The sequence below is a fragment of the Lepisma saccharinum genome, chromosome 2 (assembly GCF_977018435.1).
Source record: "Lepisma saccharinum chromosome 2, izLepSacc3.1, whole genome shotgun sequence".
Taxonomy (NCBI): Eukaryota; Metazoa; Arthropoda; class Insecta; order Zygentoma; family Lepismatidae; genus Lepisma; species Lepisma saccharinum.
In genome coordinates, this window is record NC_139230.1 from 93,028,065 (window position 1) to 93,053,967 (window position 25,903).

Here is a 25,903-nt window from a genome sequence, read left to right on the forward strand (position 1 = left end):
AATCTAGCATCTTTTAAAAAAAATCAAATTTCCAATATTTCTTGCTTTGTCACTGACTGGTGCAGATACACACATACACAAAGCAATGTCGTGACTTTAAAAATATTGCTAAATACTAGGGATGGGCCGATATGAAATTTTGGCCGATACCGATAAAGTACCGATATAAAATTTACCGATACCGATAACCGATATTCTACCGATCTGATATAAAATTAGAAATGGTCCTTGAAGAACCTGAAATGTTCATTGATCTCCTTAATAAATGTGTGTTTCGAGGTGACTGCAGTGCAAAAGAAGTTAATATTTAGACATTTACTTTTTTAGAAAGAAGGGCATGGAGATTATCCATAAAAATTACAAGATGGCAGAATTTTGCACTAAATTATAACATATTTATCGATATATCAGATCGGTAAAATAACCGATAAACCGATATGCCTATATTGGCTGATACCGATAGAGTACCGATTAATCAGTCACATCCCTACTAAATACATTGTGCCTATGTACAGATTATTCAATTCTGAACTAATCATTGTGCACATGCATTTTTAACATAGTTTGATTTCTATTAATGTCTGTACACATACTCTACAGTCATGGTGGCTACTTACTGCATGTTTTGTGGAGATCTATACTTTACCCTTCCATATACCCCTACATGCGTATTTCTTTGTGGGCAGCTGTACATTTACTACCCAGTCTAGCTAGCTGCACTTTGTGACACAAGGTGTAGTGCAGGTACATCCCATGTCAGGCTGGTGCAAGGAAATTGTGTTCAACCAAGCAGATGCTGTATGCAAGAGAAGCGGTATTCGAATTCAGAAGATTCAAAAAATGCTTGTCTGCTGCTTTAAACATTCATTTGATTGGGTTAACATGTACCATGTTACCATACACTACACTGTACACCACTCCAGAATGTAGTACAAACTGTGCAGACACCAAATATACTACACAGGGTGGTTAAAAATCATGATTTTTATTTTAAAAATAATTTTTGATGATTCTTTTTATTTAAATAGATTTTTTTATTTAAATCGATTATTAAATATTTTTTTAAAAAAAAACACCCTTAAAATTGTTTGCATTGTTTTTGGCACCTACATATAGATATATGTTTTTTATAGAAAGGCTTTTTATAGTAAACAGCCCTGTAAAATATTTGAACAGTTGATTAAATCAAATAAAAAATTACATGTAAATATACATTTTTCTGTTTCTGGTATACATGAACTTTTAATGGAAATGTTTGTTGCGTTTGTTAATGAAACTATAATAATTTCAGTAACTTTTCTTCCAGTGAAAATAAATCATTCTGGATGTACTCTATAATTGTAACTTAAAATATTAACTTAAATATTTTTAAATACGGACAAACTAGTACTCACTTTACTTTATCCGCGAAACTGTTTTTCTTTATTGTTCTATTAATTTCAATGGCCACTGCCACCATCCTCATTGGAAATTGTTAAATTGCGATTTAAATCAATCCACCTTGATACTTCATGACACCAAATCAACGAAGTAGATCACTCAGTCTTGCACTTTGTAACCAACTACATGTGTGAGTGCAAAGAGAGTCAAAAATTGCATCAAACTAGAAGGGGCCACTGTTGTCTTGGATACAGACTGCTGGTGCCATTTACTTCATGTCAGGTGTGAAGGGATTTTCTGCTTCAGACCTGTTATCATGTGATGAGCCATTATGGTATTTTCATTACACCATCATATAACATCCCGAAATGTTTTCATAGTTAGATTATGCAGGTCAGGTTTAGGGCTCTGAGCATTACAGTGATGTTCCTAAATGCTTTCCTAGGTTAGATTAGGTTTAGGGCTCTTTGAATTAAAATGTCTCTGTATGCTTTTGTAGCTAGGTTAGCAGGGTCAGGTTTAGGGCTCTTTGCATTTGAATAGCGTCCCTAGACGTTTTCATTGTTAGAGGTTAGGCAGGTGAGGTTTAAGGCTCTCAGCATTAAAATTACATCTCTCAAGGCTTTCAGTTTGGTTCGGTGAGTCAACAATAAAACTGTCCCTAAATGCTTTTGCAGTCAGGTTATGTGGGTCAGGTTTAGGGTTCTTTAGTGTTACAAAAATATCCCTAAATGCTTTCAACAGCGGATCATGCCGCATCAGGTCTCAACCACAAAAACCCTTAAAGCCCAACATGAAAATCTTGGCAGTAGTCCACATCCAAGATGACAAGAAATGAAGACTGGCTGCTCCCTGGGAAGTGCAAATGATTGCATACGCTACTTTTGAAATCATTTTTCTCCCATTAATAATATTTTGTGAAACTCTAAACTGTGTTAATTACATTCTCAAAGCTTCATACTTACTTCCACAATCATTTCCACAATTCTACAAGAGTTTCTAATGTTCCTATAAAACTTGCTAAAATCATTAAACATTTGGAAATGTTACCATACATTGTTCAACTTTAGAAAACAAAATGCAATCGAACTGAAATAACATTTTATACAATTGAAAAAGTGCTAAATAACATTTACCTATTTCAGCATTAAGGTCTAAATCCTCTGTAACATCGAATATTACTTCTATTGATCGGTTAAACCTCTGATAGGTGTTTGTTTCCATTAATTCCTCAACGCTCAGTTTCTCCAACACAGGAACTAATTTCCTTTCCAATTTTCTGACTTTCTTCTTTGGCACAAACATTGATTCTAGGAAGGAAAAAAAAATTGTGTGATCATAAATTACATAATTATTATTTCTTGATACTACACTTATAAAATATTCTAGAATTTGCTGTCATCTTAAAGCTACACAAAGAAATATGTCCACACTTGGTCTCTGAAAGCTGTGGAGCAAGGCCGTGCATAACAGAAGAGAAGGGGAGAAAGCAAGTTGATGGAGCAAAGCAGTATGTGCTGCTGCTGCAAATGGTTGGTAGCTGCACTCACATCTGCTCTCACGAGTTCATTGGTCAAGTTCTCTCTAGTCACCACTTGCGTAGACACTTGATTTTGTTTGCTTGCTCCAGAGATTCCCAGGACAGGGTATAACAGTAATTTATTCTTCCTGGCATTATTTATCATACTACTGTTTCACATTTATGTAACACTTATGAAATATACACAATCCACATGTATACTACTTTTCCGGAATGTCTGGAAGAGAACACGTCCTGGGTGCACATTGCGGGTGTGCGCCTCGTCCAATGAACGTGCAGAGGGGAGGGGCCATTACACCGGACAGCACTTCGTTTCATTCATCCCGTACCCTTCCCCACCTAGTCTGGCCCTGCCCACAAGCTTTCGCCTCTGCACGTCGCTACTGCAGACATTCCGGAAAAGGAGTATATGTAAACAAGATTCAATCAACTTGAGCTTTATTCGTATACTTCTTATGATGTAGGAAAACATTTTTACAATACAGAAACAATTGAATATATATTAGGACTACATTTACAGGAGTAATTTATTCTTCCTAGCACTATTCATCATACTCTTGTTTCACATTTATTTAACACTTATAAAATATACACAATCAACACATGCATAAATAAGACTCAAATCAACTTAAGCTGGGCAAAAATAAAACCTAGTTATATCCATAGCTTTATCCTTTAACTTCTTATAAAGTAGAAATAACTTCTTCACAATATAGAATGGGAATACAGAAGGAAGAATTATGGCTAAAAGGGTACAGGAAAACCTCGTTAATACGAAGTTCAAGGGACCAAAAAATGTCAACTTCGGATTAACCAACTTTGAGTTATCCAAACTTTTCAAGATGGTGCCTGTTTTTTAGGTGGAAATAAATTAAGAGCATAAATTACCCCTATAACGGATGTCTTAAACTTGGTAATAGCTCACAAAATAAGCTTTATATGCACTATGTAATAATATTGTAAGTTTTAAAGAAACTGTGTTGACTCTCAAGTATGCCATGCGATTTTTTAGACTAAAAATGTGATGCAAAATGAGGACACGCAGCTTATACAGGCACAGAGATCCCTACGAGACAGTAACGCCTTTTATCATGTATAGTTATGCAAGAGTCATTCCATGCCAAATCAACACAGATATGTGCAATTTTTAACTTGACCATCTCCGATTTTCATGAAATTTGGGGAGTTGAAACTATGCATGGAACTTAGTAACTATGAAAATTTTTAGTCTCGTGCGTCTTGTAATTGTTAAATTATTCAAGGTCAAAGTTTGCAGAAATTGCCCTTTTTGAGCCCGCTTAGCTATACTAAATCTGCTGTAACTCCGCCACTATTTTGCCTAGGAAGCTCAAATAAAGCTTATTGTACAGGGAATTGAATAAGCTTTCCAGTGATATATAACAAGCCTACCTTTGGATAAAAATACAATTTTGTCACGTGACCTTGACTTTTGACCTTGAATATCTCAAAACATGTCATCACCAAATATCGTGAAAAAAATATATTTGGTCCCTCATACCATACTCTAAAACATACCAAAAAATCATTCTGGGACTGCAATGGGATCAGAAGATACAAAATAATATGTGTAACTATGTGACTGATAAAAGCCCCATTACATGAACTATGAAGAGTCAAATGTCCCTTAACACCCCCTACAAAATGCGAAGGAGTTATCCTGGGTATAATTGGTCATAAAAGAAATAGGTTAGGCACAAGGAGATCCCTAGCCATGTGTGTCAAGCGCAGATCCGGCATATTGTTGACCGCCATATTGAATTCAACGCAAAAATTTCAAAGGAAAGGGGGTGATGTGATATATCAAATGAGGCTAGAATTTCACGAGAAATGAAGTGACGAAGGTTTATCCAACATATATTTAACCAGCAAAAATTTATTACTGCATGCTTGTAACCATTTTCTCCTTTTCAAGGTGTTAAAAACAAAGCATTGGAATGCTCCTAACGTGTTAGGAACTCATCGAGATCACGCTGACATCTTGGGAGAGAAAGAAGTATACGCACCATTGCATATGATTTTAATCAGCTACATTCACCAAATAGTTGAATAGTGAAGAATATTGGGAAAGGTATCTCAAACAATTACGTGACACTTCCTTTGGAATGAAAAATTCTTCAGTGACGAGGCAAATTTTTATGTTCACGATGAAGTTAATAAAAATAATATGCAATACCTGTGATTTGCTCAGTCGAATGGTTGTTGCTGGTAAGCTAATTATGTGGTATAATGTATGGCAAACGGAAATGGTTGGTCCATATTCAACAACGGAACCTTAAATGGTGAGGGCTTCTTGGATTTGTTAAGTGAACAGGTTTTTTCACCCTTGCTTACGGGATATGGCACTTTTCGAGAGTTTTGAAACAGGACAGAGTGTGACCACACTATGTGGACATTTTCGCAATTTCTTCATGGTAATTTTCTAGGTAGATTGATGGGCACACGGGGATCTATTAAAAGGCCTGCACATTCCCCAGATCTAACATCTTAGGAGGACTTTTACCTTCAGAAACATTTGAAGAGAATGGTGCATGCATTAAAAGTCCCTGATATTGACCATCTGAGAGAAGGTATAGTTGCTTGCGATGTTGTTGCACATGCTACATTACCAAATGTTCTATGCGAGTGTGAGAGACGTCAACGAGTGTGCTCACAGGAACATTGACAACATTATAATGTGCATATATCGTAACTGAAAGATATGTGTATAACTTTTTGCTGGCTTAAAATACGTTGGAAAATCCTTCGTCACTTCATTTCTAGTGAAATTCTAGCCTCATTTGATATATCACATCACCCCCTTTCCTTTGAAATTTTTGCGTTGAATTCAATATGGCGGTCAACAATATGCCGGATCTGCGCTTGACACACACGGCTAGGGATCTCCCTGTGCCTAACCTATTTCTTTTATGACCAATTATACCCAGGATAACTCCTTCACATTTTGTAGGGAGTGTTAAGGGACATTTGACTCTTCATAGTTCATGTAATGGGGCTTTTATCAGTCACATAGTTACACATATTAATTTGTATCTTCTGATCCCATTGCAGTCCCAGAATGATTTTTTGATATGTTTTATAGTATGGAATGAGGGACCAAATATATTTTTTTCACGATTTTTGGTGATGACATGTTTTGAGATATTCAAGGTCAAAAGTCAAGGTCACGTGACAAAATTGTATTTTTATCCAAAGGTAGGCTTGTTATATATCACTGGAAAGCTTGTTCAATTCCCTGTACAATAAGCTTGATTTGAGCTTCCTAGGCGAAATAGTGGCGGAGTTACAGCAGATTTAGTATAGCTAAGCGGGCTCAAAAAGGTCAATTTATGCTAACTTTGACCTTGAATAATTTAACAATTACAAGACGCACGAGACTAAAAATTTTCATAGTTACTAAGTTCCATGCATAGTTTCAACTCCCCAAATTTCATAAAAATCGGAGATGGTCAGGTCGAAGGCTGTGTTGATTTCGCATGGAATGACTCGCAACTTGCTATGCACAGGGTGGGTGTTGTGGAAAGGAAAAATAGATCATGAACATGTTTTCACCAAAAAGTCTTTTAAAAAATGGTATTTTCTTTCAATTGTGTACAGTCGTTGTTCTTCCATGACATTTTTACAATTCTAGTTCCTGAGAAACTGGTTTGTATTGAGACCTACAGAAAGGAAAAACAATCTGTCGTTTATTACAAGCGAAACTCAAACAATCTTGACAGCAGTCACACTGGTGGAGATAATCAGGTAAAATGAAAGTTGGATTTTATATGGGTCTACTAGAGCATTGTCCATTACAGGATTGACTGGTGAGATAAGATCTCTTGGGGGAGACCACCTTTCTCAGCACCTGACAAAAAAAGGGGGTGGCGGACAATAAAGGTTTCTTTCCCTCACCTCCACACATTCCTCAGTTGTAAATTTCATTCTGGTTGTGCTGTCTAAAATTCATCATAAAAAAGTCGTGTTTTCTTTGCTTCAGCCAACTTCCTATTCACCCCCCTCCCCCTTTCCATTGAGCAGTCCAAACACTTCCTCGACCTTGCATTGTAACCTCCCTAAAAAAAGGAAACACACAACTGGCAATCTGTTTACACTGAATGTAGATTCGAGGACACATTAAACAGTGACACACTTGACAATCACTCAATTCAGACTTATTTATTTTCTCAATAAATTGAGTGATTGTCAAGTGTGTCACTGTTTAGCTAGCCTAGGGAAAAAACAAAAGGAAAAGAAAGTAAACATTCAGTCTTTGATACAAAAGAAATGCAGTGGACCTCCAAGTGCCTGCCCTACCAATTTGTTTCCACTGGAAGTAGTCTTGCGGAGCAGTTATGATCTTTTATTGCATCAGATAGCTTATTGAGATGCCAAGGGATGATGTAATCAAGGTGTGTTCGATTCAGTTTTCATTAGCAACATGTAGAATGGTTTGGATTCCACTTTAAACTGTATATTTAGTCCCAATTAGCCCATCAACAAAAATTAACTGAAAACAAGCTTTATGAAATTTGCACATTTTTAGATATCAAAATGGGGGATCATTATTTAGTCTCATGTTAATCGTCGATTTATTGTTGGATTTAGGAGTATTCTGGAGGTCAAATACCCGCTGTGCCAAAAGTTTTCCTCTTGAATAACTTTGTGATATATTTGTAGCCTGAAGAAGAAAATCAGCGATTATATTATCTTCAACTTTGTGTGCACTGCTCTCGAGTGTACTAAAATGTTTATTCTTGTGTCAGGTGCAAAATAGAAGTTAGAGTTTTGCTTATCAGATGCACAGAACACAAAGTAATTTCAACTCTTGTTTTTTTTCTCTTTGGAGATCGAATTTCATTATCGTCAGATCAAAACAGCATTCAAAGCAATGATTTTTTTCCCTTTGCGCTGGATGAGTCATTGCTGTTATCGGCAAGGAACAGCTCTGCAGACGCTGGACAGAACTATCTTATCAGCTGGGGAATGTGAAGAACTTCGGATTAAAGGGTACTTTGTATTAACCAATATCATATTAACGAGGTTTTCCTGTATTTACTTACCTTTTTTAACTTGTGCGCTGGAGAATCAGATGAATGGATCAGGGGGAATTCCCCTCTGTAATCCCCCTGGCATAATTACTGAACATGTTGAGAGGCTAACTCATGGACTCACTAATGAAGGCTCTGGGTTGGAGACCCAGCTTGGTCACGGATATTCCTTTCAGCATCCCATTATCAATTTCACCTAATCACCATCATCACAGTCAACCAAAAGTAGTAGAATATCAACACAAAATATTCCAATGAATGAGTATGCAGCCAACAAAAAAAGCTAAAAACAGTTACAAGCTCCTCCTCACTGCCTACTTTGGTCGTATTTTATTTTGTAGTGGCTTTTTAAGTGCATATTTTCATCATTTTTTAAAAGTTTGTATCAAGTCCACTTTGTACAAGGACAAGCTTTTTGGCACAGGACCTACAGTTTAAAGGTGGATCTGAACCACTATTGGAGAGGCTCTCATAATTATTTTTGTTTATTTGCCCGTTTTATGAATTTTACGTTTCTTGTGCCTATAAATCTACATGCCATTCATGACATGGGTAAGAATTTACATTTTACAACTCACAACACAATCCAACTAATTTCCTGCCTTCTACCACAAAGTACACTTTTTATTTAGTTAGAGTCCTAAATTCAAGTATACACATTAAGAGTTAGAATTAAATAATTTAGTCTTCCTATATTAATATATTTGTTATAAAAAATTACCTAAGATGTAAACATTTCTTCAATCATTTGTGCATTAACTAAAATGTACATTAAATACACATATAAGTGAGTACATTAAATACATATAAGTGAACTACTAACTCGTCTGCGAGACTTACTTATAATAGTTCTATTAATTTCGGTGGCCCCCGCTACCATCAAATTGGGAACTTGTTGCTTTGCTGCTGGGCAGGCTTCCGGTTCCTGATCTTTCTGTGTGTGCCACACCAGCACCCAGCAGTAAAGCAACAATTTCCCAAGTAGATGGTAGCAGGGACAACCAAATTTAATGGAACCATTATAAGTCATTATAAGTAATTCTCTCAGACGAGTTAGTAGTTCACTTATATGTATTTAATGTACTCACTTATATGTGTATTTAATGTACATTTTAGTTAATGCACAAATGATTGAAGACATGTTTACATCCTCGGTAATTTTTTATGACAAATATATTAATATAGGAAGACTAAATTATTTAATTATAACTGTTAATGCGTAAACTTGAATTTAGGACTGCTTGCCGGACCAACATTGAGGAAGTACTGTCAGTTGTTGTGTGTTCATCACAGACGTGGGTGCAGGTACAGTCAAATGTACAGGTATTCTCAAATGCAGAATTGGTCGATGCCCATTTCATGTATGGGTTAGCAGATGGCAATTGCGCTCAGCGATTGTACCGCGAGAGATATCCAGAACAAAAGTGCCCATACAGGAGAATCTTTCAGGCAATACATCGTCGCCTGAGCGAACAAGGAACATTCATGCCTACCATACGTGACAGGGGGAGGCCGAGAAGGATGAGGAAACCACAACCGGAGGAGGCGATTCTGCATGCCGTTGAAGGTGAACCGAGTGTCAACACAAGACAGTTAGCAGCCAGACGTAATGTGGACCACATGACTATCTGGAGTGTGTTGTGTGACAACCAGTTGTACCCCTACCATTTACAATGCATGCAGGCACTGTCAGCAGCCAATTTCCCAGCATGAGTAGTGTTCTGTGAATGGTTTCACCACTAAACCCTGACTTTAGTGCAACTGTGCTCTTTACTGATGAGGCCTCCTTCCAACGTGACCAGATTGAGAATTTCCATAATCAGCACATATGGGCCAATGCGAATCCGCACGCGATTGTGCTATCACGTCATCAACTTCACCTTCAATGTGTGGGCTGGCATTGTGGGTGATTGCTTGGTGGGGCCCTTTGTGCTCCCCCCCCCCCCCAGGCTTAATGGATGGACATACAAACCATTCCTACAGGACACTTTACCTGTGCTATTGGAACAAGTGTTACTCGATATACGACAGCACATGTACTTCATGCACGATGGAGCTCCTGCCCATTTCAGTGTGAATGTTCGTCAGTTTGTGCATCGACATTTCCGTGGTAGGTGAATTGGTAGGGGCGGCCCCATTCCGTGGCCTCCACGCTCTCCAAACCTCAACCCACTAGACTTTTATTTGTGGGGGCATTTAAAGGCTCTTGTGTATGCAGCATCGGTGCATGATGCAGAGAGTCTTCAAGTCCGTATTCTGGATGGATGCGATACAATACGGAATTCTCCAGGGATTCACGAGCACATCCGGGAGTGTATGCAACGGTGGGTTGTTGCATGTCTCCGTGCACATGGCGGACATTTTGAGCATTTCTTGTGAACCTGCTTGTCTGTTACCTACAGGTCTGGTGTGCAGTGTTCTGGTATGGGGTGTTGTGTGATGTAGTAGCATACGAACTGCAACATGTTAATAAAGCATTTCCTGACTACGATGTGTTTCTCGACCCCCACTCCTCCCCCCACCCCATTTCACTCGGGGTCAATGCCAATGTCTCCCACCATGTTTCCCCGCAGTTCAGATGTGGGGTATGTGGCATCTGACAGCTTTTTCCACACTACACAGTGGTGGTTAATGATGCGGAGGTTGAGGACAGTTGATGTTTCCCCCAGGTACATCTACATTCTCACCTCCAACATCTGTGGTGATTTTTACCTGGGGGAAACATCTACTGCTCTCAACCTCCGCATCAATAACCACCGCTCCTCCACCCATAACCTGGACTTCACTGTCGCTGCCCATACCAACCACCACAATATCCCTTTGAATGACTACTTCTGGGTAGCGATCATTTATCTCTTACCCCAACCAGCCAACACCTCTGTTCGCAAAAGATGGGAGAGGGCCTATATATCAGCCATGAGTGCAACCAACCCCCCCTTCCCCACCCGGCCTGAACAAGACCACCCAGTAACTTCCCCACCTCATCCGACACCCCCTCCCAACCCATCCACTCACAGTTTTCGACTAGCCTGGTGACGAAAGTGTCTTTTTTTTCATTCTATGCACTGCTTCTTCTTCGATTGAGACCTGGCAACTCTGGAGGGCCCCAAATTCAGGTTCCGTCTCTTTCTTCTTACTCTGAAGATAGTTAGCGGAAATTCAGAATTTTTTCCACTGTCTGGTGAGTGTTTCCTTTCTCCTTCTTTAATTTTTATATATATAAATATATATATATATGCCGCCTCAATGGGTTGGTGGTAACATCATCCATCCACAGAAGATTAAGCAAGAGAAAATGAACATAAACTCAGAATCTATTGTAGTTTACACAGCTCAGTATTGACTAGAATAGGTATTTGAAAAGAATTTCAAAACTTACCATCATTATCAGAGGCCACACTATTATTTCCATGGCCATCGGATGACTTTTGGTTCTGGCAACCTCTTTTTCTCTTTTTAATCCTTTCAGAAAGAGATGTACCAAATCCAGAAGCAGCATCAGGTAAGTATTCATCATCATCTTCAGATGACCGCCTCTTTTTCCTTTCTTCTTTTTCTGATGAATAGAGAAGCAAAATATAAATGCAAAATCTCCTCAGATCACAGAACTATTACCTAAGCTTTCAGCACAGTCAAACATTTTATGTAAATATGAACAAGTTTTATAAGTACTACAGTGCTAAAATAATGAGTTATAAAATTCTCTATCTTGGCACCAAAAACACAGTAACCATTTATTTATACACTTTGTTATGTCTTTCCACATTTAGTGGCTTACAAAAAAAACAATTAAAGACCAACTTTTCTTTACTCCTGTTTTTGGATCTGGTAATCTTTGTCTGTATAGGGGAATATAAAAACTAGTTTTGCATGCTTCAACACATGAACTTATCTAGGTATAACAGCAAAAATATAGTACTACTATTGGATTAAAAAATTTGGATACTAGAGTTTAAATTCCATACATTAACCAGTAGTCCTACATGAAAACGAGTTACATCAAAAATTAGCTTATTCAATTCTGCATTATACTATGGTAAACAAATATTGTTCGAGTATGCCTTCAATTTTTTATTGACGTGAGAATGAAATAAGTGTCGATTTCTTGGTGTTTTACAAACAACCATTCTCTTTGAAATTCTATATGTAAAAAACAACCACTTTTTCATTCTCATGACAAATAAAAAATTGAAGGCATACTAAAAGAAAATTGGTTACCACAGATCAAGGCAGAGTTGAATAAGCTAAATTTTTATGTAGGTCTACTGGTTAATTTTTAATTGAAGTCCAAACTCAAGCATCCAGAATTTTTAATCTGATAGTAGGCCTAGTTATCTACAAAGGGAAAAGTTCCATTAGTGTTCATCAATGATAAATGGCATGTGCTGTCTCAAAATATTCCAAAGAAGTTGGTGAATCTAACTGATACGAGCTGAGAGTAAATGACTGCATTGTTATGTGTTTTTGTGGGGGGGGGGGGGTTTGCTGTTTTAAGAAATACAATATTTTTTAGTTTGCCACATAAATATTTGTACTTATTCCACCTAGAGGTAAATCAATATGTGGTCTCTCCTTGTCTTCCAGACATGCCTCTGTTGGGATGAGATCAGGGGAGTATGCGGGTCACTCAATTTCATATTATATATATATATATATATATATATATATATATATATATATCTTCTTTTGCAAGGTCAGACACAGTCACTGAATGATGGGACCCCTCTGGTACTGTAGCTACATAAAACAGGTGAACATGATGTGGAATGACATCAGTGGAGCATTGTGCATCTGCAGCTTCATGTGATCACTGGCCATAATGTTCATGTTACTGCCTCAGGTCATGCTTACTGCAACAAAATTGCTCTTTCCTAAGGTGTTTGATTGAAGGAACTGTGTACCAGGCCAGATGTGCTAATGCCCAGAATCCGACCACCTCCCCCTGCATGTCTACAGGCATTTCTGGTTGTTCTTTAACTTGACCAGAGCCTTCACACAATGTTGTGATAAATTTCCAACCTCATCTGTGACACTTGCCAAATTATGCCCTTGATCCAGTGTTCCAATGATCTAACAACATTTAAACTCACTCTTATGATATCTTACTGGAATATTGTAGTAAGCATGAGACAAAGTTCCTACGACACTTAAACACCAGGGATATCATGGACTTCAGTAGCATTGCAATTACAAGCATTCATCACTACAGAATTGATCCAACTTCCAGATATATTGAAATGTGCCTGACTGGTGTGTAGAATGTCTGTAGGGTTTATAGCACACAACTACTTACATATTATTGTACTGTATAGTCAAATTTGTCATTTTATAGGGAAAAAAAACCTTTTATGCATAAGTTTGGAGATGTGTTTACTTATCAGTATAGGTACATTCTTTCATCTGTACTTTGATATCAGTTAAAATGCCATATGGGCTTGTCTTTCAAATGATAACCAACAACAGACAAACTGAACTACTATAAAATGACAAATGTTCAATGGAAAATTTGAATGATTCATTCACCTTAACCGATGGTGCAGTGGTGGTGTTGTTGCCTTGTAATCAAGGGGTCCCGGGTTCGATACCCGGTGGAGGCACATAGTGGTTCGGATTCCACTTTAAACTGTAGGTCCAGTCCTGATTAGCCTTACTGTGCATAAAGTGGACTTAAAACACCAAATCAATCCAATCAATCCAATCATTCACTTTAATTATTACATGTGAACATGGCTGGTGTGTCTTTTTATAAAAAAAGCTGAGTAACAAATTTATTCTATAAAACCACATAATCCTAATAATTATGGTGGTAATATTAATGAATTATACCTTAATATTCATAAAAAAAACAATAACCAAAATTGAAGACAACTATTCTCAATCACATCTCTTAATGTACAAGTGTTGGATCATTACATTATAACCAATTTTACTAAAGTGCTTATTATCAATCTGTCCCTAGTTACAGAAAGATCTTTAAAAATTATTACACACACCATGATGTGGAGAATATACTAATAAGGAAATATACTTCATTCTCCTTCCCATGTCCTAGATGGATCAAAATTACTCTCTTGTGACTAATTAAAATATGGAAGTTATATACAGATAAATGAAATATCAAAGCATGCTTACCTTTCTTCCGTATAAGTTCTCTTTCTTTATCTCTAGCTTTGAAATATTTTGTTTTGTTTTTTGTTTCACCTTCACTCTCCGAGCCAGATTCAACTTCCTTGTACTTCGATCTTTCAATGTTTGTATTCCTTGTTGATATTTTATGATTGGATGTTAGCCCTAACTTACTTGCCAATAAAGGTGATTTTTCAGCAAAAGCTTTTAAGCTCTTCTGCATTAATGCCTGGTCCTGAGATTAAGACAAAGAGAACCAGTTTCAGTTTGGTTAATGGTACATGAAATACATGTGTATATAAAAAACACTTGCAATGTTTAATGGTCACAAAATGTACTAAAAACTATTACAATACGCAATAGTGTGTGTCTCATGAAATTATATATTTTCCCCTCACGATGCACTTAACTTTCTTGTTTCAAAACACCATGTAACAACTTTTGTATATATTTCACACATTAAAACCAAAGTCCCTTGAAAAGAGTTGTAAATAAATCTGGATACATAGAACATGGCATGATAGAAAAAAGGATAAAATAGTATCTTCCAGATACGGAATGTAAAGAAAATTCAATTATGTTACGTATCTTTGAACAGCACAGTGTAAAAACAACATACATTAACATACCATCAAAGGTAAACTACACAAAATGTACAGCACAAGAAAGTACTTAACCTGCAATCAGTGTTGTGGGGTACAACCATACCCATTCTGCTTTTCACTTTTCTCAAGTTTGTTGTTCTGTGCAACTCTGTTTCTCAGTGTGAAAGCAAATATGTAGAGATTCTGCTGTTGCTTTACGGCATTGTAATATTTTATGGAACTGGTACAAAGGTTTTTACCATAGCTTGTGCTTGAGAACAAGTATCAGTCACAGATCACAGTTTTGAAGATATTATGATTCAGTAGCTTGATGAAATTGAAGATGTTGAAGATTGTGAGGCTGAATGTAATGAGGAAAATATCCCAAATCCTGTATTAATGGTGCACCTCAATTTGAGTTGAAAGTGTCAGCATAGGGTACTCTATATTGTCAGATAGTGACAAGGCTGAATCAGAACCTTCTGCTGATGTTGACTGTGATGGGAATGCAAAAGCACTCTATGGAAGCAGTAGATACAAATGGTCAGCAAAGAACCAAAGAATGTGAATACTCCAGTTCACAATATTGTAGTTCACTTGAAAGGGAAAGCATTTTTGCAGATGACATGTTACTGGAGATTTTGATTCATATCAATGAAAAACTTACCATGCATGGAACCAGGTTTATGAATGAATGAAGAAGTGAAGTAAGGGACACTACTGTTGTGGAAATGAAAGGTTTCATCAGATTGCTATGTTATACTATGATTCTCAAATTAAATAATAATTTGGAGTCTGTATTTCCCAGGTAGGTAATTTCATTGTACTTTATCTCTAAACTGAATGTTAGTACTTTTGATGAGGAAACAGAAAGGCTCCATACACAGCTTCTAGGTTGAGTTCAAAATGAGTGACAGTAAAACCACAAAATTTTCAACCCTGCTAAAAGGACTGATATGTAAACTCCGAAAATTGAGTTTCACTTAGCCCTGTACTATACCCTTTCAGTAGTGTTAATGTGATGTGCAAATTTAGTTGCATTTCAACTTTCCTGAAAAAATAAAATAAACATATTGTTTGGAGGACACATCTGTCCAAGTATGTAATTTTATTTTTATTTATATTGATTAATGTAAATTATGAATGTTACTAATAATTTTGAGTGCACAATAAATGGTATAGCATTTATTGGGTGTCAGCAATGTTCTTGGTAATCTTATTAGCCCCACACCTTGATTTTACCTCCAAATTTACTTTTTTCAATAAATGTCAAGTTTTCAATCATAATCATAAGTATTACTGGTGATAATTTATTTATTTATTTATTTGAAAAATCCTGAATACAGAAAAATCCATTTTGCATCAGGATATCAAATGGAAAATAACTAAACAAAATAATAAGATGGACACATACACACACATGGATATATATAACAAGAATAATAACAACTAGGGCAAGAACAACATTATTTACTCTTCATCTGCTTTATGCACGCCATTCTGTAAGTTTGTTTTGATAAATGGAAGTCTTTTAATGAGTTGTAAATGGTAGAGAAGTGATCTTTGTTCTAAAGATAGCCTTGAAGATTTAATGTAAAAGAAGTTGTTGCATTTGCTGTTGGGATGTGGGATTCTGATATTAAGAAGTGGCAAGAGTTCGCTGGTAAAAAGTTGTCCATTAATGATTCTGAAGAGAAGTATTAAATCCGAGAGTTGACGGCAAAGAGAAAGGTCATGAATTTGTAGTGGATAAAATTTCGTGTTTGGAGAAGTTTGCAAGGGTTGGACATCTGTGTTTGACTATTCTGGTGAAAAACTTCTTTATTTTGCTTTCACATGCCATTGACCAAATACAAATGGCAGAATTAACAAGTGGGACTGATCATTCCAACTGATGGCCGACTGTACAGAATAGCATCCTTCTCATGAAGTGTGGCACATATGCAAGCTAGTAGAACTATGTACATTTTAACTCAAATCCAAGTCATTTCCAAAACATTAAAAAATTAAGACATCATCAAGGAACTTGAAATTATGTGCAGCAGGGAGTGTTGGAGAGAAATAAAAAGAAAAAAATACATTCATAAGAAACTGCCCCAGAGCAGACACGCTGGGGCTGAATATTTTCATCAATTACACAAAAAATATTTTGAGAACATTGCAAACAATGAGAGCATTCTCTTTTTAGCCCATGCATGTACTATCTTAATAATGTATCTATATCTACTAACCCAAACTAGTGACTGGCTACAATTGGACCCAGTAAACCATCAAATTATGTTCATGCTATACATGAAAGCTGTAAATAAGTTGTTGTACTATGATAATGAATTAACAACAGTAAATTAATTATCGATTATGTTTTTATCATTGATTGGTAATAGAGAATATATCAAGAATATAATAGGACACACTAATCCATGTGAATTATTAACATTAAAAACTAAGGTTGTCTTGCCCCTCTATGTATTACAACCATATCCATGAAGGATATATTGATGAGACTCTTTGCGACATTTTCGTTACATGGGTAAGTTCATAAAAACTTAAATTAATATAAAATGTTTTATAACTTAAATGGATGGAGTAAGTGTTGCATAAGGTGTACATTTATTTGATTTCTGTCGAAATTGTACATTTCTCCCCATACAGCAGTTGCAAACAGGTCTTTATGTCAATTATTATGCTAAACAAACTTTATTTGAAAAATATATGCAAAAAGAGCTTGTTAAGGGTTGTGGCCTGTAAAGTGCCATTTTATTGGGTGATACATGGTCAATGCATTGTGTCCCATCCACACTAATTTGTGACTTACAAGACCGGGGTCTGCTTTCAAGTAGTTCCCCAATTATCCATTGGGTCAATACTGAAATTTTGGAACTCCTACCAGGAAGTAGGACCTCCCACACCAAAGCTGAGTACTAACCACTAGACTACATGGGAGCTCTAATTTAAATACCATCAACACATATTAGGGAGAATGAAAATGCTGCATCTTTAACTTAAATTTTTCACCGATCAGAAGATTGTTTTGGGATATTTTTTTCACATATTAATATATCCAGCTACTTCAAAATATATACAAAGCTACTACAAAAGAAATAGACACTTTCAATGCTTTATAAATCCAAAACTATTTATGTTATCAGGAAGAACTCTTCACTAAAGTAATTCTTTTAAGTTTTGTTTCAGAACTCAAAGATGTTCAATATGTGCTCCTTGTGTCACACGGCACACATCAAGACAATAATCAAATTCAACCCAAACCCAGTGTAACATACCAGCATCTACACTTTTGTAAGTTTGTGGAATAAAATAAAATGTTTTCTGAATGTTGAGCGCACATAAAATTTGTTGTGGCATTTGTAGTTCCAAACTCGCCCTTGCTGTGGACTTTTGTGGCCTTTTTTTATTATTATTCCTTTTGTAGTAGCCCTGTATAATGCCTCCACAATCTAGCTTCCATTCGAGTAGATACATCCCTATCCTGCATGCTGAGAGAGGTAGGGCTCCACTCTTCATGCCAGGTATGGAAAACATACCCCTTGCATCTATATCTGTGTGTGGTGGACGGTTAAAGAGAAATGAAATTTAAATTTCAATAAAAATTCAACACAGACTCACATGAATCAAACTGTGAATGACAAAAACATTCTCTGCACATAAAAAAGCTTCTTTTTTACTAAATTCAACTCCATGCCTTTCAAAATTATCTTAATGGAATATCCTTTGTGTACATAAACATATCACTCGACAACAAATTCACATAATTTTCCACACCTGAAATATCAAAATTTGACGTTATCACATTGAGCGAAACGTGCCTGCAGTCATCCCTTCCCAACTCTCTATATAGCATACCTAATTTCAATCTGTTTAGAAATGACCAAGATACCCTAGCACGTGGCACCGCTATCTTCGTTAGAAACAGCTTTCTTACCTCTCACGTAGCCTCGGTCAATGAAAGTGACCTTGAAGGGCTTTGGGTGAGAGTCTCATGTTCTATAACAAATAAAAGTGTTATTGTAGGCTGTGGATATAGACCTCCTAGTGGTTCGGTTACAAGAGCGTGCAAAATCTTGCGAACGACGATCACAAGCTTACCACCATGAACGTAAATCTACTGAAAGATGACCAAGATACAAATACATTATTCAAAACTTTATCAGCTTTACAACACAAACAATTCGATACTCTGCCTACAAGAATTACGTGGACATCCGAAACGTTAATTGACCACATTTATTCCTCGAACCCTAACTTGCACACAGCTACACGAACTGTCTATGAGGACATGAGTGACCATTTTCTCATTTACTCCACACTCAAAATTAATATAACGCGTATGCCAAGGAAGCTAATTACTACCCGTAAAATTCACAAAATATATGAAGCTGCACCTTCGCGTCATCTCTTCCGTTCTACGCAAGTACATCTCCTGACTTAACCATGGACGACAAAGTAAGTCATCTGCAGTCTCTCATTTGGACTGCACTTGACGAATTTGCTCCCTTAAAAACTCTCAGGGTGAGAGAAAGCAGGAAACCCTGGATTACTCCTCAAATTATTAAATTAATATCACAGAAGAACCGCTTGTTCAAGAAAGTGGTGGACCCTTCCCGCGACTATATGTGGGAGCAATATAAATATTTTAAAACCATTGTACAACAATTACTAGGCAGGCAAAAGTAAATAACTACAGAGCAAGACCACTAGGAATAACAGCTGCAAATGGAAGGTTATCAATGAGATCACGGGTAGAGAATCAAAAACAACAATTAATCACTTACTAGTCGACAATGTCCACCTAACAAGCCCACCCGATATACCTCATTATCTGAATATTCATTTTTCTAATATCTGCAAATTATCGACGCATGTTAATCCCAACAATTGAGGCGTAAATATACTAAGAGAAGACCCCAATTCAACTTTTGTCAAGCAAATTGAAGAATTCATATTAAAATCTGTCACTGTCAATGAAGTTTGGGCAATTCTTAATAAGTTAAACATGGATGGCATTCCCAACAGCGTTCTGGTGGTGTTGGCCCCACTTATAGTGGAGCCACTTGCCGACATAATAAACACGTCCTTCAAACGTGGCCAGTTTCCAATGAGCTGGAAGTACTCCATAACAACACCAATCCACAAATCTGGATCTCCTACCTTAGGGTCTAACTAGAGGCCTATTTCTCTAACACCCACTTTGAGCAGAGTTTTAGAGAGGGTAATAGACCGGCAATTGTCTTACCCTCCTGAAGACAAATAATATTATGTCTGTTCAACAATTTGGATTCAGAAAGGATGTGTCCTCGGAATTATTGTTACTTAGTTTAGTTAATGAATGGCGCGAGACAATGGACCGAAAAAACAATCCCCTTGTTGGATTAATTCCCCTGGATGTATGCAAAGCATTTGATACTGTTAACCACAAGTTGCTAATACAAACATTAAAGCATAGATTTGGGTTCCGTAGCAAATCAATTCCCTGGATGGAAAGTTTTCTTGTGAATAGGAAAATCTCAATGAAAGTAGGATGCTCACTTTCCACCAAGCAGTCAGTGTCTGCAGGCATTCCACAAGGCTCTATTATTCAACCTATTTATTGACGATATCACACTAATAAATTCAGATATATATCTATTAATTGTATGCAGATAACTGTCTTCTCATCCACGTTGGAGACACGTACGAGGATGTAAAGGAGAAAATGGAAAACTCATTTCCCAGAGTATTAAATTGGTACAACATCAACAACCTGAAGCTTAACGTTGCAAAGACGAAGGCTATGATGCTTCACACCAGCAAGGGAATCCCGGCTAACACGATAGATATTACCCTTAATGATGTCAGAATACCTTTGAGCAATCATTTCAAGTATCATGGAATCATTATTGACTCCCAGCTAAATTTTAACCTCCAAATAAATAACTATATTCATAAAATCTTTCGAAAAATTCGTAAATATCTCAATAGATATCTTAGCAGACATTTCTACCTTTCCTTTATTCGTCCCGTATTCGAGTATGGTGCTAGTCTTATTTTTGGCTGTAACTTAACTCATCTGAAGAAACTTGAAACTATCCAAAACAATTGCTTAAGAACCATTCACATGCACCGCCAAGAAAATTATTCCCAACAACTGCGCAAGATTTACAACATACCGACAGTCTCTTCGAGAATACATTACATCTGCCTGAATAAGATATTCCATAGTATTCATAACAAATCATCTCCATTGCATAATAAGATTAAGCTCCACTCTGAGTTCAGCACTCAAAACACCAGATCGTCTTTACATAGAGACCTAGTAATCCACATACCCAACAAAAGCAGATTTGACCAGAAGTCCTTCTCGTACCTAGCAGCAGTAACCTGGAATTCACTCCCAACGAAGGTCAAACTCAGTACCAGCAAAGCACAGTTCTGTCGTCTTCTACGTTCACATGCCTACTATAAATTCTAGAAGACGTTCACATGTCTACAGTAATATTTATGATTTAAATGTTCATCCCTATCCTTTTCAAACAGTAATTCCATACACACTCATATCCAAACCCACACACCTTCTTTTCTTCTAAATAACACTCAAACTTTGCTATTTCATTGCTACTATGTAACACTCTATGCTCATGTAATTCATTTTTTGGTTTCGTGCGACTTACTCACTATCATATACAAGCATAAAATCGAAATTACTTAATTTACTTACATACCATATAGCATACCAGTTCCTGTCTACGTGTATCAGTGTTAGAGTAACCTCACCGCTTTTAACAATTTTTAATAGTAATTGAACATACTTGTTACTGTCAACATGGAGCTGTGATAGAGTAACATTACAGGTTTTAACAAATTTTATAGCAGTTTTAACAGTTTTAGTCATTAGTCATCCTAACATTCAACCTGTCCATACATATACCTTGATCCTTTCTAAATGATGAAGCTTTATGTATGCACATAATAGACGACTTCATGACCTGAAGACGGAGGCAGTTGCCACTGAAACGTTGTCTACGACAACTATATACTCACTTTACGTAAGTAAATTAACTAATTTCAATTTTATGCTCATGTAGTTCATCTCATTTTCCTTAGATGTAGCATTTGTATATATATATATATATTTTACAACATAGGGCATCAAGTCATTATTTGTATTAATATTGTTCTAAATGAAATGTTGTATGGCTTAATGGTAACCCTACTGAGACAATAAATAATAATAAAATAACAACAAACCTCTGCTGAAAGTTTATTCAACATTACAACTGGTTCCTTCATCTTCCGGTCAACTTTCTTATCATTTGCTGAAGAAACATTGGATTCTTCTTTGATTGATGTGACTGCTTTGTTTCCTTTTCCTGGGGAAGACCCTAAAATAAGATAAATGAAAAATATATTATTTTCATGGAATGTAGTCAGAAGCAAAGAGTATTTTGGAGATGGGACCGCTAATAAAATATTGTCCATAAAGTACCACACAAAATTCATCAGCACTGATAACTGCAATTTACAGATCTAATATAATGTTCAAACATTTAACCCTTAATGGACAGAGACCTCTCCTGTGTGTAAGCCTTTATGGATGGGAACTTTTCAAGCACATGCTTTTCAAACTTACCATGATGCACAAAAATAAAATTGTAGCTCAAGAACTATTCGTTGTAGAGATGAAAGTGATTTTTTTCTTCTTTTTATTCTGAAATGGCCGGGCTTTTCGGAAAGGTGAAATTTATACATTGTACCTCTCAATAATAAAAGTTACAGGAAGGAAAAAATATATATATATTTTTTTAAAAAAAATGGTATTCAGCATGCTACTGTGACCGAAGTTAATAAAAAAAAAATATCACATGTAGTGGTACAATCCTACAACCATGCACAGTTTCATCGAAAATAGGCTGATACTTCTTGGGGGGGGGGGGGGAATTTATAAGGTATAAGGGCAGCAGTGATGTCAGCTTACGGAAACAATTTTCGGAATTTCACTTCTAGCATCAGCCCTATGGATGCAGAATGGACCACATTTGGAGAGAAGACTGACAAAATACCACTCTTTGAAGATATGTAATGCTTGTTCCTGAATTTTGCAAGAAAATGCAAATTACACATTTCTGAAAGCTGCAATTTTGGCAAAATTTTGAAAATTTGGCCTTTGTTCCACTTGACCCCTAATTGTTGCACATTGTTAAAGTGTTCTTTTGTTCTAATTATTACATGTAAGAGTGAAATATACACAAGTAAAAAGCTGTGATTGAGGAGTTATAGCCCATTTTATAAGATGTATCCCATAATATTCAAAGGGAAATGAAGGACATTTTCAAACTCCACTTGTTAATAATACTAACAATAGATATATGGTTTTGTAATTCAAGCATGTCACACTTTCCTATGTATACATATGAATAAAAAAGACAGAACTAAAATATCATGTAGTTTTTGAGATATGGTGTGTTAATTGCTGCCATGTGGAGGTGGTTTCAATTGACACCAACTATCTGTAATGCCATTTGGATAATGGGTGGTTTCAATTGACACCAACTATCTGTAATGCCATTTGGATAATGGGTAATTTCATCCAAAACCAGCCCTCCACTAAAAGGTTAATGCAGAATTTCATCAAATTCCTGCCCCTCTCAACTACATGCTTGCCGTTCTCCAGGGTGGAGTGGTTAGCACAGCATGCTATGATGCTAGAGGTTCTGGGTTCAAATCCTAACCTGGGAATGGTTGTTCTTTTGTGAGTGTCCCTTCATCAATTTCATCATATCATCACTGGTTCTCATCTTCGTGATTAGCCAAAAGTGGCAGAAAAGCCATGTAAAATAAACCAAATCAACCACACACTTCCCACCTCCATGAAACATCTTATAAAAATCATGTTCCTATATAATTAGTAGTTTGTGAAGTGCTCTAGGAAAAAGACACTATTTAAATTAACTAGAAAATATTTGAGTTTTATGTGATATTTTTCCCATATGCCATAGAGGCATCTTATTAGATAGTAGTATGTTAGAAGCTGCTTATCAAAATACTGATAAGTCCTTATTGGTCCCCATCCCTTTGAATACATGCAATGTAATTTATGTAACAAAAATAAGAAACTTCTATTCAAATAGTAGTATTAACTGCTTGCCTTACAAAGTAATTTCCACAATTCGGTCCCAAATTTTGGAATTTTCAAAATCCCATTTCTTTGTTCTTACTTGAAATATAGCTAATCTATACACATAAAACTTATGATTTATTATCCACAGTTAACTTGGGCTACACACACACAAGCATGAAAAATGTTAATGTTTCATGAACATTATGTTAAGAAAACTTATTTTTACAATAAGTTTGTAATGTACTGCCTCTAAATATTGCATATGTGAAATGAAAGTTTAAACAATTCAGTTCACTCACTTTTAAACATTATGTATATGAATATATGTATATGTAATGAACAAATTTTGTAATTCTCAGTATACTCAGGCTAATGAAGGATATACAATATGAGCATCATAATAAATGTACACATAATATCTTGCCTTTAAAGGTTGTACATTTGTTTTTAAAATCTTACAAATTGCAGTTCTGATTGTAAAATTATTAGATTTTAGATAGGCAGCAGTGTGGTGAACTCTGAAGCATGGAGCTACATATAAGGTGACATTGCAATCTGGGCAGTAGTAATGTGATTGATTCACTGCCAATCTTCTTACCTCTGACATCTTGCACTCTGCTACACATTCCAAGCATCAAACTGAGTAAGCTGCTGCTTTCAAGTGGATATTTACTGTACTTTGCGGCAGAGAGCCTCTCACGAGATTGTACGGGATAAAAAAAAATTGAACGAAAAAAGTAGTTTAACGTGATTATACTTGGGATAATATAAAAAGTGCACCTAGTACCTGCCAGAGTACTCGGGATAATAAGGCATGTGGTTAAACCTTCAGTGGACATTAATTGTGTATGTGTAAACCATCACAGGACGGGAGGATTTCAAGCATGTGCATATCAAATGTGCACACACATACAAAAATTGCAGCTATGGGAGTTGAGATTATTATTATTAACTTTTAGAAGGACAGGGCTGTCATGGGAGGTAGAAGTTTTCACTTTTCAATCCAGTCGTGCACAATTAGTAGAAGACATTTTGAACAGAAGTTCTACTTGGGACTCCACAATGAACCAAAATGAACAGAATAATTCCAAGACAAAGCAATTTTATGTAACTACAATTGCGCACAGTCTTGTTGAAAATTGGCTGACAGTTCGCTGAGAAAAAATGAAAGTGTACTATAAAATACTAAAAAAGCAGACAGACACTACCAGCAATAGAAATCCCAAAAATCTGTCTCGCATTGGGGTTATGCAAGGTGGTTTGATTTAAATCAGGTTGATTTAAATCCTGATATAAATCGGGTGATTTTTTTTAATCACAGATTTTAATCACTTTAAAGAAATAATTCATAGAATGATGTTCATAAGGAATTTGTAGATATCAGAATCACTTTTGTAGAAAGTACATTAATCTCATAATCATTGAATGGTGTTTATTAGACTCTTAAGAAAGAAAACAAAATATATGTACTGATGGGGTGCATCGTATTAGCATTACATAATGAAATATTTATTTTAACAATGAGCTATGTGACATCTTAGAATCTCACTTTGGTTAATTGTGGGAACCTTAGTGAGTCACCAAGGGAAATTTGTGTAAAATTTCCATTTTACATCATCATCATCTGCTAACTGTACTTGATTGGAGGGGAAATCAAACTTCCACCTACTGCAGCAGCCATGTCCTTTCCCCAAAACACAAAAACTTTCAACTCTCTTATGATAAATAGTTCTCCTATGATGTTTTATGCACATAACTGCATTTTTTTTAAAAAAATTGACACACATTCTTTTTAATTACAACTTTTCATAAACATACAGTACTCATACTGCGTTGAAATTCAAGCATGACACATTTATATGCATGTAAAATAAAGTAGTAGTAGTAGTAAGAAACTGAATATCATAATCAGTTTACATATTGTTTTTTCTTAAAGATTCTTTAATGTCTTTGATATGCCATTTTGGGCTTACATTCATTCATCAGAAATCTGCTTTATCACATCCTTGCTGCAATTTCTACATTTTTATATTCTTTAACCTCTTGTGTCCCAAGCGTCTCGATCGAGATACCCTGTGTCAAGGTCGTAGTTTTTACGTTATAACGTTTCTAT

General features: G+C 36.1%; 1 protein-coding gene across 4 annotated transcripts in view; it reads right to left on the bottom strand.

Annotated features, from left to right (window-relative positions):
* Nipped-B (Nipped-B cohesin loading factor) overlaps positions 1-25,903 on the bottom strand; it is a 293,544-nt gene that overhangs the window by 106,655 nt on the left and 160,986 nt on the right. For all 4 annotated transcript variants that reach the window (XM_083117506.1, XM_083117505.1, XM_083117503.1 and 1 more), the window contains 4 exons: positions 21,921-22,054; positions 14,101-14,329; positions 11,348-11,524; positions 2,517-2,690 (listed from right to left, as the gene is read on the bottom strand). In XM_083117506.1, the coding sequence (XP_082973632.1) occupies positions 2,517-2,690; positions 11,348-11,524; positions 14,101-14,329; positions 21,921-22,054 (714 nt within the window). The remainder of the gene's footprint in view (positions 1-2,516; positions 2,691-11,347; positions 11,525-14,100; positions 14,330-21,920; positions 22,055-25,903) is intronic.